The 17,831-nt window shown below is 46.6% G+C and overlaps 1 protein-coding gene across 1 annotated transcript in view; it reads left to right on the top strand.

The window, feature by feature from the left end:
- The window catches only part of rimbp2b (RIMS binding protein 2b), a 79,748-nt gene that overhangs the window by 54,342 nt on the left and 7,575 nt on the right, over positions 1 to 17,831 (top strand). The window contains 14 exon segments of the mRNA XM_061768767.1: positions 20 to 904; positions 4,287 to 4,438; positions 5,565 to 6,218; positions 6,481 to 6,630; positions 7,464 to 7,661; positions 9,045 to 9,734; positions 10,623 to 10,731; positions 11,117 to 11,242; positions 13,054 to 13,235; positions 13,874 to 14,042; positions 14,123 to 14,185; positions 14,712 to 14,815; positions 15,727 to 15,753; positions 16,168 to 16,239. Of these exon segments, the coding sequence (XP_061624751.1) occupies positions 20 to 904; positions 4,287 to 4,438; positions 5,565 to 6,218; positions 6,481 to 6,630; positions 7,464 to 7,661; positions 9,045 to 9,734; positions 10,623 to 10,731; positions 11,117 to 11,242; positions 13,054 to 13,235; positions 13,874 to 14,042; positions 14,123 to 14,185; positions 14,712 to 14,815; positions 15,727 to 15,753; positions 16,168 to 16,239 (3,581 nt within the window).

Here is a 17,831-nt window from a genome sequence, read left to right as displayed (position 1 = left end):
TTCCCATTTTGTATTTTAGGAGAGCTGCTCGATGGCCAACGGGGGCTCGTCCCCTCCAATTTTGTGGATTTTATACAGGAGGAGACATCCTCCGTTCAACACAGGGACTCGCTAGCTAAAGAACCTGGCAACCTCAACCACAGTAGCCTGGGACCTCAGAGACCGGGGGTCAGCAGGGGGATCGGGACGGGTTTCGGCAGCCTGCTGCTGTCTGACGGCAAACATGGCTGTCCAAACAGCAGCAGCACCAGCAGCAGCCTGGGCGCGGACCTCCTGGGCTCCTCCAGCAACGGGACGGGAACCTTAGACGTCAATATTGACGAGGTCGGTGAAAACGTCGTGCCTTATCCTCGCCGCATTAACCTGATTAAACAACTGGCCAAGAGTATCATCATCGGCTGGGACCCCCCTGTGGTTCCTCCTGGCTGGGGCACCATCAGTGGCTACAATGTCTTGGTGGATAAGGAGTTACGGATGAGTGTCCCCTACGGGGGCAGGACTAAGGCCCTTATTGAGAAACTCAATTTAGCGACCAACACTTACCGGATCTCAGTGCAGAGCGTCACTCAGCGCGGCTTGTCAGACGAGCTGCGGTGCACGCTGCTGGTGGGCAAAGACGTGGTGGTGGCACCTTACTACCTGCGGGTGGACAACATCACGCAGGGCTCTGCTGAGCTCTCGTGGATGCCCAGCAACAGCAACTACAGTCACACGCTCTTCCTCAATGGCGCAGAGTACGACATGGTCAAGGCTGGGGGGTATCAATATCAATTCTGCAACCTGAAGCCCATGACGGTTTACAAAGTGAAGGTCGCGGCACAGACGCACCAGGTGCCTTGGCAGCTTCCAACGGAGCAGAGGGACAAGAGGGAAATCTCTGTGGAGTTCTGCACTCAACCTGCAGGTGAGCTTGCAAATCAACTCACTGCAAAACATGCTGTCCATTCAGGACAACAATTCGAATGTTCACTAATCACTAACGCAGCTTTGTATGTCAAATAGTACAATGACCTTCAACAAGTTGGGGTGGTTAAATTCATGTTACCTCAAGATTGTTAAGTGCTGTTTTCAGTGTTTGTTCTTGTTCTTGGATTCACTTCAAACATGTTAGAATACATTGAAGCAGACAATTAGGAGTCAGATAATATTGGGTGGGGGGCGGGGGGGCTGGGGGGGGGTTGTTGAAGATGTAAGGAGAGGGCGGCAGGGCAGGAATTGATTGAAAATCAAGATGCCGCACAGAAATGACAAGATGATGAATGGAAAGAGGGCATCGTAAGCGGCATCACGCTGAGCTTTTTCTGTTGGCGTTTGATGGGAAAACCTGCTGAGAGTTCATTACATGATCCATCCATTGAACAATTTCATTAGAGGAGGTGGAAATTGTCTCCCTATGCAACGGAGGACTGTTGTTGAGGAGGAGAGCGTCCGGGCAGGCTGCGTAGACTTTCAAATTTGGCATGTGCTCCTCAAACAAGAAACCGGATTCATTTTTAACACCAGCACTTCTTAAAATGAAAAGTAGTCACCATCGTGGCCATAAATTCAGTGTCTGCAGCAGGGAGGAATGAAAGTCACTGCACAAAATCATTCATTCAGTGCTCTCAGAGCAGCTATTTGTTGTTCTGACAACAAGTTTAAATATCATAAGTTGAAATACGATCGCATAGCAGCTATAGCCGCTTGTGTGAAACTGTGTTTTGTCTGTGGTTGGAAATGTGTTGGCGTTGGTGGAGCTTCAAACAGATGCGCAGCGCTAATTGCAGCTAATCGCTTTGCGCTGCTAACCACTCGGTTGCATGCGGCGCTGACAGACTGCGGAAACAACTGTGTTCCCGTGTCTCGTAGTGAAACCAACAATCTGAGAGCTGGCTGAGATTGCAGAGTGCTGGTGAAGTCGGCCTTTTCCACGCACCGCATTGCATAACCACAAAAACGTTGTCCCGTACATTGCGCATTTGCATAATAATGCCATTCACTCAAACATATTTCGTAAAGCTTTCAGAAATCAGAATCAAAACTTTTATTTCTTGGCTTTATTGATCTGTGTTTTAAAAATACCAATACCATAGATAAACACTTAAAGTACCGGCCACAGCAAAACTGCACTATGTAAGGAGATCCAATACAAGAGCTATCAGAATGTAATAGTACTCGCCACTCCGATTGGATTGACATAGAAGGGTATCATTTTGACAGTATCTTTATTTTTGTGTTTTTAATTGACTGCGGTGTCATCATGAAGGTAGCCGTTTCCAGTACTTGTATTCTTTTATGTAGCAAAATATTAGAAACACCGCTCTCATTCTAATGCACTGCAGTTTTACACCACTGCAAACGACAACCATCATACAAAATCATGGAATTTAAAAACATATACAGATGAACTAAAATATTTATTTTTGTAAAGGCAATATCTTTGATACGGAAGCGTAATACGCTATTATGGGGCATAATACCTCTAATGTCATAGCAAGTCCAGCAACATACAGTGACAATTTATTTATTTATGTACAAATCTGGTCAATTTGATTTGATTTTATTTTTTTTTTCACAAATCGAGACTATTTGTCAGTGTTTGTGTTTTTGTGGCCTTGGAGGGAAGAAGGTGGAGGACCCAAGTGCAGGGAGGCAGGGAAGCAAGGCAGGAGTGCAGGAAGCTCAAAAAGCTATTTCAGTTCAAAAACAAACAAAAAAAGGCAAACAAAAATCATGGAGGCAAACGCTCAATTAACAAAGCCCAAAAATCGAAATTCAAAGTGACAAAGAAACACCAGGGATAAACTCACTACTAAGAAACATGACAAATGACGACAGACGACAATGCGCCAACACAGACTGAACAAATGAAAGCAGGCAAAGAAATCCAAGCAAACTGACGAGACAACGAGGAGCACCTGGAGAAAAGACACTAGTGGCTGGAGGAAGCTGATTGGTTGAGAAAAGGGAGAGGGCTGACGAGGACAGGTGGAAATGAAAGACAAGACATGAACACGGCACACTGGAAAACATGAAACGAAACGCAATATCATCTCAACAAAAACACAGGCCGTGACACTATTGGTCTGTCCCCCACGTATTATTAACCAATTTGTGAAAGTGAAATCTTAGAAAACAAATCTTAACTCTCGAACGGGTCGAGAAGCGTCATATACTCTAAACCTCTTCTTGACTACGGTGGGAGGCGTGCGGAATTGTGTCGCCTCAAGATTGAAAGTCTGGATGTTTTTAAAGACAAAAAGGAGTGAAAACGTGACCCTCGACCGGAAGTCGCACGGCCGTGTTTTGAGCTAGAGCCCATAAAGCATGGACAACGTGAAAAAGATTGATTTTCAGATGTGATTCAAACACCGGAAAAATAGGTAAAAAAATGTAAGTATCTCAAAACACGGCCATGCGACTCGCGATCGGTTTCGTGCTGCGGGGTCACAAATAGTTTTCCCAGATAGATTTGAGTAAGCCTATTTTGTTAAAAAAAAAGAAAAATAGATATAGCTGTATTGCTTCAGTGCTGAAGGAAGTTGTGTGCAGGTTCATTTCTGCCTATTATCGCTTAGTCCGTTTGTTTTATTTATTGCGTCACTGGTAGCTGTAAGATGATGTCACCGCAGTTGTTTGCTTTTTGTGAAGTGTTAAAGGCTTTTTGTCCGGTTCGGGGGCAGTGTGAGCGCAGACGTTGACATGGATGGCTGTATCATAAATTAGCTTTTTTTTTTTTTTAGCCCATCATATTAGCGGGGGTTGATATATACCAATATGATAATACCAACCTGAACAATGTGCTGTTTTTTGTTTAGTGTTTTCCTGAAAATTTGTGATTTTGGAGAAGCGAGGATTCTGCCGACAGCGACGATATAGTCTTTCGCTGGCTTTTGTAAACCCCTTGTACTGTCATACGTAATGGTTCGGCATTACACGTCATTTTTCTGACGTAAAAATGTATTTTGCATTTTAGTGGCTCTCCACTGAGCAAAGCAATGCAATGTTTTCAGGAAGAAACCTTTTGTGAGTAACGACAGTAAAGATGTTATAGCAAGCAATGTAGATGTTCACTTGCCTGACTTTGACTGGGTGTAGACTGCCTTTCACCCAGCTAGCTCCTTGCAACCCAGAACAGTACAGGTACTGTAGAACACGGATTGACGGATGGCTGGATGATTAGGAACAAAGGAAAACAGTGGCATCCGGTGGGGCACTTGTGGAATTTGCCACACATCAGTTCCACTCACAGGGTGAGTGGGGTAAACAAGTCACTTCTGATTTTAAAGGCTGCTTGTGATCTCCAGGTCCCCCACTTCCACCACAGGAGGTTCAGGTCCAGTGTGGTCAGACACCCGGGGTCCTGCAGGTTAGATGGAAGCCCCCGCCGCTGACTACGGCTGGCACTTCCAACGGTGCCAGTGTAATTGGCTATGCCGTATGCACAAAGGGACAAAAGGTACCAGGCTGTTGTTGTTATTCTTTAATATTGTACGGCAATATTTAAGAAATCGTAATTTCAAGTAATGTCCAGGCTGTATACAGAGGAATATGCCAAATCAGGTTTCGCAATATTGTTTTAGTCAAGCTTTTGATGAAAAAAGTTTGTCACTACAGCACAGCCTGGCATACAAATTTGGCTAGAATGCTGCAGAAAGAAAAGAAGTTGATGCTGGTCTTTATGTCTTGCCAACGGTGACATAGTACATGTTTGCTAAATGACTCAGCAAGAGTTTTCTGAGTGTGTTTTGCACATTCTCTCATCTTTTCTTGAGCGGAAGTCGTAGATGGATTCACTTAGATGTACTAGCTTCATAACAATTGTTTTAAATCTATCCACATGATGACTCCGTGGAATGAGCATTGTGCAAAGGGCGCTGAAACTTCAAGGAGTGGATGCAAGTTTAAAATGACGAGTAGCGCGATAATATGGGACAATGTCGATTGTGCAAATGTTGCAGATACTCCTCAGTCAGTGTGCAAATGGAGCAGAGTGGCCAGTATTGGTCAACAACAGATGTGCAAACAGTGCGGCGTGGCGAGACGACGGCAGTGAGTGCACGAGTAATATATAATTGGCCCCACAGAAATGTGACAACAAACTAATGAACAGTTTAAAATGTGGTGTTTGATCCATGCTAATGTCCAAGGACTTGTGTGACTTTGATGTGGCTCTTCCTGTCTCGGTATTTCTGTTTCAATCTGCTGACGACGCTCTGCGGCCACTTTTCCTACGAACGTCCCGTACAGTCGATCAATTGTTCGGTGTCGACTCGGTCTCACGATGTCAAAATGTGAACAGCGGGACGACGAGGGCGGCTGAAATAGCGGCAAATTCACGCTTCTAACAGCTGTCGTGCCGTTCATCTCCTCGTTCGAGAACCGCGAGCTGTGCTGAAAAGTACTGAAAAAATGTGTATTCCAAAATTCACTTTTAGAGGTTATTGAGCATTGTAGGTTCATCGTGAAATGTCAACCGAAAGCCCAATGTCCCAAAGTAGTCTAGGTATGGAATTCATATAAGATAAGAGCTTTATCACTGTATTTCCACACCAAATTGCTGACTTTGTGGTCGTTTTGTGCAGATTGCCGAGGTCCTGTACCCCACCGCAGACTACGTGACGGTGGAGTTAAACAGAATCCAATGCCTGGAGGCCAGGGAGGTCATTGTAAGGACGTTATCGACACAAGGAGAGTCCCAGGATTCCCCCGTGGCCGCCATCCCACATAATCTATTGGGCTCGCCTCGCCTCGCTCACCGGACTTGCGGGCCGCAGCCGCAGCCGCAGCCGCCGTCCCGCCCCGCTCTCTCCCAAGCCCGTCCTCCGTATCCGTCCACGTATCCCCCGATCCATCCGCAGCCGCAGGTGCGGCATCCTCTGCCTCCAGCCCAGCCCCACGCGCAGACGTGCTCGCAGCCCATCTGTCACCCTCCGCCCCACGCCAATCCTCAGTTCCAGCGCCAGCCCGTGCCCGAGTCAAAACCGCTCATAAGTGCCAGAGAGCCAGAAACCAAAGAGCACGAGGCGGGCGTGCGGCCCGGCCCGCCCTGGGAACGCTCCCCCTCCCCGCTGCCTCCCGCGCGCGGCGCCGACCTGGAGCCGCCGCCCTTCCGAACCCGCCGATCGCCCTCGCCTCAGAGGATCCTGCCGCAGCCTCAGGGAGTCCCCATCCCCAACACCATCGCCAAGGCCATGGCCAGGGAAGCCGCCCAGAGAGTCTTTGCTCAAGGCAACAGGGTACGGTGCAAGGTTCAACGTCAAGCCACTGCAACATCATTAGAGGCTCCGCCAGGTCAAAATGGTGTTTATTCAGCAGTCGTACGCTGAGGGAGGGAGGATATCAAACTGTCCCGTTGCACGGCAAAACTGCGTCGGCGTGATTCGCTAAATTGCACGACGGAGCGGACGGTTCAAAAGAAATCAAGAAAACGGTTCAAACTTTGATTTGAAGACAAAGCACGCGACTTGACACGCAGCGTGATGTGATTTCTCCCATCAGGTGGAGAAGAGGAACATCTTCAGCGAGCGCGGTGACGCCCTGCACCCCCTGAACTCCGACGAGGAGGAGGACGCCTACGATTCTTCTCGCGTAAGAAGGAGAGGCGCCTCGGTGGATGAATTTCTTCGAGGCTCCGAACTGGGCAGACAGGTATCGACAATACAAGCGGCGTATTTTACTCAAAAGAGTATTATCATACATATTACACTTTGGGTTTCTTCACGATTCAAAACAGGATCAAGAATTACAGCACACTTAATATCTACCTGTCACTCACTCTCTGGTTCAAACGAGGGCGTTTTGAGGAAACGCACAGCACGGCTTTCGAGTCACGTGAAGCTCAGTCCCTTTATGACACTTTTCCTACTGTGTCACGAAGCGAGCCTGCTCAGCTTTGCCAACTTAGCGACCTTGTTACTGTATTTAGTGACTCTTGCAAACAAAAATGTCCCCCCAAAAAAAGAGATTGTGACTTTTTGTAGTGGAGACGCCCTGTAGAAGAAGAGATCTTTACCGGGCCACATCCAAGCTGCAAAAAGGTGGTGCATGCGCAAAAGCACCATTGGCTAATGAGACCCATACCCATATACTGTACACCATTTGTTTTGTAAATTAGCCCCACTTTTAAATAAAAGTTGGGCAGAATTGCAGAGCGCTTTGCTCCCAGATGCATTTTCAGAAATAGGCAGCGCGCCAACGATTTACTTGGTGGCTTAATTTCACACTTGGTAGGTGGGAAGGCACTCCAGAGAGCCACCTACTTGTATACGAACATTTCAAAAGTTAATATTCATAATATATCCCTTCGAAGTGTTATTCAATCACTTTCGTGCAGTCGTGCATGAGTCCAGATTCCGCCCTGCATATTATCCTTGCCCCAAAAAAAGCTCTGTGCACTCAAACGCAAGTTTATTTTCTAGCTACAGTTGGGAGAAAAGGCAATATTCAATGCTGCGCTCATTTGTTTGATATCGTTCTCTTAGTACCGTCATCATCATCATCAGCAGCAGCAGCAGCAGCAGCAGCAGCAGCACTACAGCCACAGCGAGGAGTATTACACGGAGAGCAGCCGGGGTTCCGACTTGTCCGACATCATGGAGGAGGACGAGGAAGATCTCTACTCCGAGATGCAATTGGAAGAGGGCCGCAGGAGGAGCATCAACTCTCACAACTCTCTCAAGGTAGCGACCGCACGCCTCGGCTCTGTCAGATGGCGCGACAGGGTGCTCGGCGAGGTTTTGACGAGCGGGCCCGCAGTGGCCCTTCCCTCCCGCTTCCGCTGAATGTCACGAGAATGGCCGCGTATGTGTGCGTGTACGGCATGCTGCCAGATGGGGGCTGAATAATAAAACCATGGACGTTCCTGGGTTGCGCTGCATTTTTCGCGTGCTTTGTGTTTGACTAGTTGAAGACATTTTTTTGTGATGCGTATAAGCGAAATGATACCATACCAATGTAGAATTTCAAGTGGTTATGGCATATCAAGTGCACATGGGAATCTCATTTAAGTGAGCACTTAAATGTCAATTTTTTTCACTTTTGCTCATGTCTGCCATGTCTTAATGTTTATTTCATTGTTCCTCTTGGCAGCAGTTATCAGTACAATTCTGTCGTCATTTGTTCTGCGTGGATGCAAAGCCATAACAGGGACAAAATGTCATGTTTGTATGCTAAACCAGCTCCAAACACTTCCAGATTCACCAAACCTACTCATCCGTGTATTTACTTTGTGTTTATTTCAAATCAAATTTCATCTTTGTTTTGTCATTGCCATTTGCGTATTTATTTCTCTGACTGTTGCAGAAGACCAGGTGATTGCTGTCTGTTCCAACGTCGAGTCATGGAAGAAATGATTCGACCACCCTTGTTTCTTCGAATGTCTTGTTCATTTGAATCCAAGGTATATTAGCTGAAGAATCAAATGAACATGACAAAAAGAAATGCATGTCCATCAAGAAAACCACGGAGAATGGCCGCGTAGACTCCTTTGAGTCGCCGTCATTACATTTGTCCAAACAAATGTACCATTCGTTGTACTCGGCATGAAAAATGTGAAGAAACAAGGGCGGCCTAATCCTTTTCCCCCCTTGGCTGTAGGTGGAATTTCTGTATGCATTGCAAATGTAAATGGTTGCTAAATCCACGTGCATATGTTACGCGGCATTTCTACGCACTCAGCTTCTCTTTTGCGTCTGGCTCCTTATTACAATTGATTTGGTTCTTGTCTAGCCCTCCCAAGTCGAGCCCTCTCTCCCATTCCCCACCTTTCATGCGCATCCGCCTCCGTGTCCACGTCCCGTTCGCCATCGTTTCGCAGATTCCTGTTCAGAGCATGCCATTTCCTCTTCACCGAATGAGACTGCATGAGTTGCTTTATTGCCACAAATAACTAATTCTGTCTTTATTTTGTCTTTCCCCCCATTTATTCTATTCACATGTTGTGTTGTTTCCTGCCTGTGTTAAAACCTTCAAACACGTGTCAACTCCCCTTCCGAAACACTAAACTGAACCTTTTGAACGGACTAACTGAACTGTCAAAACGTGTGCGACGTTGCCCGCTGGAGGCGTACTACAAGCGTCAGGACCTTGCTGAGGAGAGAGACTGCTGGGACCTCCAGAGGGAGGTGGTCAAGCAGAAGTCGCTGCGCAGCAAGCGTCTCCACAGCATCCCGGAGGTGGAGGAAGAGACCGACGGCGTGGACGACGCGGGCCAGCGCCTGCGCTTCGAGGAAGGCGGCCGGCCGGCAACGCCGCGCGCCGCGCGCCGGACGTTGGGCCGCGACGGTCGCGAGCGCGTCGCCGCCGGCGAGAACCCCCGCCAATTGCGGCGCCGGCGCTCTTTGCCCCGCTTCGCCGACATCCGCTACTTCTACGGCGTCGAGGACCGCGTCCCGGGCCGACCCGACCGCCAGAACGCCAAGAGTCCCGACAGCGGTTTGGACTGCGGGAGTGAGGAAGAAGGATCCCTGGGCAGGGGTCACGGAGGTTACTGTGCCCACGGAGCCCCCGTGCGCATCATCCACTGCGAAGGGCCGGTAGAAAGGCGAGCGCTAGCCGTGGGCCGAAGGAGAACTTTGACCCGCCAGCGCAGCGTCCGGGAGGACTTTGCTGACGTTGCGGCGACCTCGGCAAAGTCCGTCCACACGGGCGACTTTAAAAAGCGAGAAGACTTTGGGCTGAACGAGCTCTATTCCGCCCGTCGCGGGGAGGCTAGGGCCCGCTCTTTGTCCAGGCTCCGCTGGGACCCGCCGCCGGTGTGTGCCTCCCGCTTTCGATCCGCAAGCTGCAGACACTTTTGCTTTGTCAGTCTTGTCTCTTTTTGCCCTTTCTTATCATTTGATGTTTTCATTTCACGGTTGGTCTTGTTTTGTGGAAGTTACTTTGCTTGTTCTCTGACTGACAGGTTTTTCCAACCTTTAATTTCCCTAAAGGCCATTGTAACAAGTTTTGACTCGCCATGTCTTTGCCATGGCGAATGGTCCCGCTTCAAGGCCAGCACAAGCTCAGCCGCTGCACTGTGCAAAGCGTGCTAACTTTACGCCTCCTGTCCGCTGGCCGCATAAGTCATATTTCGTGACTCGTTAGCGGTGTACTTGGGAGTTTTACTGACAAATCTCGTCTCTCTCAAACAAACACACACACACACACAATTCCGCTCCTGCATTTCCTAATTAAGTTAGTCCACCTTCGACTCTTTTTCTTGTTATGGCAGGAAAAAAATAAAAAATCCTCTTCCGTTCCTCGTCGATTGTCACGGTAACTTCAAGCTGGAGCTGAAGCCCAACTTTTCTTTTTCTATTTCCCGCAAAAGTCCTTTGTTTCTTGTCATGGAGCCGACATGCACAGAACAAAGCAAGGCAAACAAATGGTCTTTAGTTGAACATGCGGCCCTACTGACCCCAATCCACGGTGCTGTGTTGGGGCTCGATTTGATTTACGTGTTTCTTTATTTCTTCATGTTTTTGTTTTTCTATAATTTAGCCTCCCTAAGGACAAATGGACCGATCATTTGCTCCGCCCTGGCTTTTCACTTGTTTTGAGAGACTTGTGGGATTTTGGAAAACTGTTTTTGAAATGCTAACTTTATCCCCGCGATGTAGCTAGCTCTATGTTGTAACTGTTTGTCTCCTCTCGTCCTAAAGCTCATTGGAAACTCGCCATCTCATGGAAATGCGGAGCGTCTGGACCGCGCGGGGCGGAGGCCGGTCCACATCGGCAGCCCCCCTCAGCGACGGCCCATCCCATCCATCGGTCAGTGAGGTCGCCGCGTGAGGAGCCGCCGATGTCTGTTGCGATCGATAGCGTGCGTCTCCCTCCCCCGCGTGAGCCGAGCCGCACGCGACGTCCGCGGCGCTTTAACCCGCGGCCAAATGTTCACGTGCGTTTTTTTTCGGGGAACTTAAGCCTGTGTTTACATTAGATCGGCGCGTTTACAAGTCGCCACGGCAACAGTGCAAGCATTGCTGTTTTACACGACTCCGAAGCGAGTCCCCGTGACCTTGTGTTCCCCCCTCCCCCGACCCTTCCTCCACCTCAGGGCAACGTCTTCACCCGACTCCCCCGGCGTGATTGAATGGAGCAGAGTGCGCGTGTGGAGAATCTCTGACCGTAATGCTGTGATTGGTGTCTTCTGTAGAGATCACCGTGGACAGTAACAGTGAGGGGAGTGAGGGGAACCTCTCACCCGTCAAGGACGATGTTTACTATGGCAGTGTAGCTCGGCGAAGGATATGGCCATCTATGTCCTCAGACGATCAATATGGTATGTGGCGCAGCTTCTCACCCAGAACAAGACCTTGAGTTCACCTTGACAATGTCAGAAAAAGGCCAAGTTACCGTAGCAACCTGTGTTCGGTCAGCTCATTTACTCAACAGACTTAGCGAAACTGGTTAAACAGACGGCGAAAGAGTCGCCACTTGACTTTGCGTCTGTACTTTTCCATCTCCTCCGGTCCCAAGAAAGCCAAAAGCCAAAAACTCTTCCGCTTCGCAATAGCACCGAGCGCTACAGTTTGGTTCAGTTGGCTACATTGTGACATTTGTCAAAGTATTGCTCGGCCGACCAAAACGCTAGATTGGTATTGCGCCACAAATCAGGATGTTGCATTCAAAGCCAGCGTCTTCATGCACTCTGTACCGTGCTCTTTTTTTGTTTGTAGAATTCATTCATGGGTTTCGATGTGTAACGCTGCTATCGAGACACACAATGCAAGACCAATCAAGGTTCGCTGTCCCAAACTGTACTGTGCCGAGCGAGCTCAGATGAACCCAACTGCTGCTTCTGCCTGTTGAAAAAAATGGCATCAGCCCACCCTGATATTTTTGTTGTTGTTTTTTGAATGTACCCTTCCTCTAATCCTCCTGTTTTTTGTTTTTTTTTACGTGGATTTTTCCCCTCTTCATTTTGCATGACTCTTTTCAGTTTCCAAGCTGTTGTGGAATGCTGATCGAGTTTTCCCCTGACTCAATAACAGCAAATAAAAATAATCAAGGGTCAAACCGTGGCTATCGTCCATCCATTTTCTGTAGCGCTTATCCTCACGAGGCTCCCGGTTTAGCGGCAGCCTTATCGCGCGCTGACTTTGAGCGAGAACGAGGCGCCGGCCAATCACAGGTCGTTACCATAACACCTGTATTAAACGAAGCAGGCCTCATGAGCGCTCATGCAAAAACAAAAAAAACTTTGCTTCGTAAAGTTGGGGGAGTCCGACTGAGGCGTATTTTTGGGGGGGAACTTTTTGCTCGAATTCTGGATTATACCACTTCAGGGGCATCTGACTTTAGGGGTTCCGCTCCATTGGAGTGAAACATTCCCAAATGACTTGGACTCCCTTCGCACACTCAATAACTCCATAAATGCCTTTTCTTTGCCATCATCCAAAAGGCTTTTCGTTGCTTTTGGCCAGATGTCTGGCATGCAAACATTGAATATGATGATGCAGCAGCAGCATGAAGAAATTATTTCATGCTCATTCCTCCCCCCCCCCCCTCACTGTCGTCCTGTGTCTTTCACCGAGAACTTCTCGTGTATTTCATGTTTTGTGTGTGTGTGTGTGTGTCTGGAATGGGTGTCTGCTGCCCTTTTTGCTTCCAGTTGTATTCACACATAGCGACGACATTACCAGAATTGGGTGTCAGAATGTTCTCCTCATTGTGTTCAAACCAAGGAAGGTATTTTTTTTTTTTTTTTTTGGGACTTGGCCTTTGTGAGGAAAAAGGCAGTGAAACAGCAATGAGCAACCGTGCTTTGCTTCTCGTTTTGCCCTCATATGCGGTTTTCCCTTCGCCCAAAAGCTGCTTCGCGTGTTGTTCTGTATCCTGCGATGTCACGCGCACAGCTGAGCACATCCTGAACGTGTGAGCAAAGAGTCAAGCTCGCAGTGTAAAATACATTTGAACTATTCGCAAATTGGGATTGAAAGAAATCCAATCATTAGAACAGCATTTGGCTCTTTTCGCACACACGCATGTCACGTGCTCCTCCCCTGTCAGCTCTAACAAACGGACGTCTTCTGCTCTCATTGTGGCTGTTGAAGGCTGGTAGTTGCAGCAGAGGCCTCCTCTCTGTTTCAGACAGCTACGGCGGGCGCGGGCACGGGCGGGGACGCCGCTCGCCGGACTACTTCGACGAATCGGAAGCGGACGAGCTGACTCGTGTCTTTGTGGCCCTGTTCGACTACGACCCGCTGTCCATGTCTCCCAACCCCGACGCCGTCGATGAGGAGCTTCCGTTCAAGGAGGGCCAGGTCATCAAGGTGAGGGGACCCCCGCGTCCTCAATACCGCGAGATCTCACACTTGATCTGTCCACACTGCAAAAACGCAAAATCTTACCAAGTGACTTTGTCTTATTTTTTGTGAATAAAACTTATTCGAAGACAGTTTTGACTTGTTTTGCACATTTTCAGAAAGACAACAAGTCAGACTAGTTCCAATGGCAGATTGTTCTTATTTTTTTTTATTGAAATCGTTTTGCCCCTGAAATGAAGGAAACATTCTACCAATGGAACTGGAATTGACTATAGAAGTTTCTTAAAATAGTATCTTACAACAAGCCTTATTTGTCTTGCTGAAATGTAAAAGAAAAGTCAACGCTGTCTTAAAATAAGTGCAGTAAGATGTTTTCACTAGAAATAACAAGGTAAAACGATTACAGTTTGGCCCAGAAGTACCTGGAAAGTCGTCTGCTAAAGTCTAATCTGCCTCAACGTTACCAGCTGTTTACAACTTGTAACTTTACTTTCATAATAGAAAGGCGGCGCTCGATTTGATGTTACGACAACGAGATGCCTTCAATTCCAGAATATTGCTGAGCTTTCTTTTTTTTTCTCCGCTCGAGTTGTCGTCCGGGCTCAAGCTTGCCCATCTGTTCTTCGCTCATCTCTTCTCTTTAGGTGTTTGGGAAAAAAGACACAGATGGCTTCTACAGGGCGGAAATCAGAGACCGAGTGGGTTTGATCCCTTGTAACATGGTGTCTGAAATCCAAACGGAGGACGGTAACATGATGGGCCAGCTACTCAAACAAGGCTTTCTGCCACTCAACACTCCCGTGGACAAGTTAGGTGAGAGCAAACGTTCCACGCTGTCACCTGCTTCGTTTTCTGCTGCTGACCCATTTTTGACTTTCTGCTTTCCTGTCAAGTGAACTGCGATCGTTTCAAAGACGGACGCGCAATAAATCGCAGGTCCCGAAAGTCCAAGCGAGGTCTGTGTCCTGTCCGCTGCTTTCTGCTTGCTCTTCTCACTTGCGACCATTTTCTTCCTTTTAAAAGCTGCCTGAAGCTTAATTCTCCAATAGCGCGGAACCGCCAAAGTTGTGGGATGCTGGTTTATGTTTCTAAAATGTGGAATTGAAAAAGAAATTCTCAAATTGATTGATCAGTGACAGTTCAGTGAAACTGTGGTTATGGCATTTGCATGGCGGGCAGGAGATAAGGCTTCGCACGTCCGTTGGCACATCCAGTACGTATCTGTGTGGATGTTCTCCCATCAGCTGGCTTTGCTATATGTGGCTTTTCTCCCAATACTCAATTTTCCTCCTTTCAACTTGAAATTGCCCTGCGATCTCACAAAATGACCTCCATGTTCTTCCTCTTGCAACTTTACAGTTTTTGGTTGTTGTTGTTCTTAGGCTAAGCGGTTGCACTATTTACTAATTTACTGACAACGTGCATGTCTCGCGTTTTTTTTTTGTTTTTTTTTCCCTCTCCCTTCTAACAACTTGATCACAGAGAGGAACAGACGGAGCGGCCGTCAGCATCCGATGTCGACCCGCAGAATGGTTGCCCTGTATGACTACGACCCAAGAGAGAGTTCCCCAAACGTCGACATGGAGGTAATGTCCTCGTGTACACTTCAAGCTGTCCACTTGTCACCATCAGTCTATAAATCAACACATTTTCACTTCCACTGGCAGAATAGGTTGAATGGTTAAAAGATTAAGACGTTATTTAGGTGAGATCATACGACTGCGCTCTTGTTTTTTTTTTCCTGCATGTGAAGAACTAAACATAACATTTGATGGCCGAGAAGCTGTTGAACAGGTCTGCATGTTATTCATTGTACACTTGACAGCAACAATGCTGACCCTGGCCAAATCTTGGACTTGAACCGATTTGAGGATCTTATCTGGAAAGGACGCGAGAAAGCACCAAAGACTTTTTTGCTTAAAGAATCTTTTTTTTTTTTTTTTTTTGGGAAATCATTACAACAGTTTTATTTCCAAAATGATTTATATTTTCTTTGTGAGTCCACACATCTAAAGTTGTAAACACGTTCTAGATTATGTTAGACGTTAGCAGGATCCTTTTAGAATCCATTAAGATCAGCGATATGAACACACTGAAATGGAAAGAAAATGTGGCAGATTTCAGTCTTTTGCCATTTGTGGTTTTGTGCGTGTGAACAATTTGGAAGTTACGATAACCTCAAATACGAATTTTGGAAGAATCTGGGAACGAGCAATCTGGATGGTGGACTTTGACAAACAAATCTCAATCTGTGCAACGTGATCTTAGCTTGACTGGCCGAAGCGCTCCGACCGCTCACTGTTGTCCGCACTTTCCCAATCGCCGCAATCGTGTCGGTCAGAACGTTGGCCAGATGGATTTGTGAAAATACCCGCCTGTAATCTCCCAAATGTATCTGCCTTGAGAAAGGCCAGGGTCAAACTATTTTGTTTTTGTTTTTCCATCCCTTGCGTTTGACTTCCATCTCACCTTTCTATTGGCACTCCCGCCGGCACAGTACGACGGCACCAGACGAGATGACGAGGTGAGTGAGGGTGAGGAGGATGTGTTCCCGTCTGCTCCGCGTGTGTGTTTTCCTTCCTTACGTGTCGGGCGCTGACCGGTCCGCGCCGGTCGCGGTTGTCCTCAGTGCGGCCTTCGCGTCCACGTGCGTACGAACACCGTCCTCGAGGACGATGCCGCAGGAGAGATGCGCCCGCCGTGCTGCCACCCGCTCGTCGACTGTCCCAACACAGAACATTTTCACTTAGTCTAGCCCGATGGACACCCGTGTCCAGTAATGCGATGCTTCACATTCATTTGGAGAAGGACCCATTTCACGCACTTCCCAGTCCTCCCAAGAACACTGCAGATGTGACGTTTTACCAAGTCTGTAAAAAAAAAAAAAGGAAAAACCTGTACAATAGGCTTCATGTGTGCTGGTTTTTCTTTCCGACAGGCTGAATTGACTTTCTGTGCTGGGGACGTCATCGCAGTTTTTGGGGAAATAGATGAAGATGGATTTTATTATGTAAGTAACTGTTTTTAATTTCCTTTAGCATCCAGTATTCTTATTTTCGAAATGAATGGCTACGTTTTGCATGATTAACGATAAAATATGATATGTTCCCTTTCGACCTGAGTGGCTCGACTTGCTTTGACACTTTTCCACTCACAAAACTAAGAGTACACTAGTACAAGGGAGCACCGAGTACTTCCCCCTTGATTTTCTTTTGAATTGGATCTTATTTCATATATCTCAAACTGTCATTGTATCCAGTAAAAATGTGTGTTGCTTGCTGACAGGATTGCTTGCAGCCATTTTTATTCAGCTCATGCCAAGCCTCCCTTAAAGCTCTCTGGCGCCCTCCACTGTGCGCTATTCGCACTACCAGTGAAGTGCTGGACGTGAACTACTTCCCCTAAATTTTCAGCAAGGCAAAAAGACTTTTTGGAGACATAAGATCTTGTTTTAAAAGTCCTATCAAGTCAATTCGTACTCGTTCCATTGGCTGATTTTTATGAATTGACATGATCATCCTTAAAATAGTATCTTGTATCTTTCAACAGGTCTTTTTTTCTTGCTAAAAATGTAGAAGTCAGAGCAGTCGAAACAGTCTTAAAATAAGATGTTTTCACTCAAAATAAGATAAATTCACTAGCTAAGATATTATGTTTAGATGAGTCGCAAGTCCGACACTTTTGAGTTTCGAGTCCTTTCAAGTCATTTTACCAACACAATCTCAATATATTTCAGTTTAGAATATTTATATTGAATTCATATGTATGCATTATAGACTGCATGTATATATTTAATATCTTTTAAGACCATATTTATTTATCAAAACAAATTTGATCAACAAGTGCATTGAACCTTTCTAAGAAACGTCGGGGACTGATCCAAATCTTTGCCCCTTCAAAGCCAATCGCCAAGAGGGGGGCTTAATTTTTGCCCCCTTCGAAACCCAGTGATAATACCTTTTGATATGCTATCACTTACTTTTTAAAAAAAAAATTAATTAGTAACTGCGTATTCTACTGATAATTCTATTGGAATAATCAAGTATAATGATCAAATCTATTTTTTTTTTTTTTTTGCTTGGTTAAAGAGCAATTAGGAATACAAAAGAGAAAATGAAACGTTTCCATTGTTAAGGAACGACCAATCGGTTTCCTCTTTTAGACAATCGAGAGGAAACTGCATTATCGACAAATAATTTCTAGTGAGGCAATTTCAAACACAAATATAAATAGATTGCAGTTCAAACTTGGCATTTCTTGTGAGTATCAAAAACAACTTCAAAAAAGAGGAACACAAATTTGTCATCCTTGTTGTATAGGCACAGTTTTATCCAACCGTGGTATCTCAGTCAGAACACCAGGGGGCACTATGGAAAAATAATTACGTCAAAAAGAGGCGAGGAAAAAGACACGAAGAAGAATGTAGTTTCATGTTGCATAGATGTTGGTGTGTGCTGATGGATAAAGGTAAATGAAGTCAATAAAAATACAGAAATACAGTACAAGACTGCTTGTTGAAAACACGACACTGACTAAACCGGACTGTAATGAACAGGAAGCCCAGAAAGCTCACGGCCGGCCCATCGTGTAACAATTAGCGCG

The sequence above is a fragment of the Phyllopteryx taeniolatus genome, chromosome 3 (genome assembly GCF_024500385.1).
Source record: "Phyllopteryx taeniolatus isolate TA_2022b chromosome 3, UOR_Ptae_1.2, whole genome shotgun sequence".
Classification (NCBI taxonomy): Eukaryota; Metazoa; Chordata; class Actinopteri; order Syngnathiformes; family Syngnathidae; genus Phyllopteryx; species Phyllopteryx taeniolatus.
Note: the sequence above shows the minus strand (reverse complement) of the source record. Positions and strands in the feature narration are given on the sequence as shown.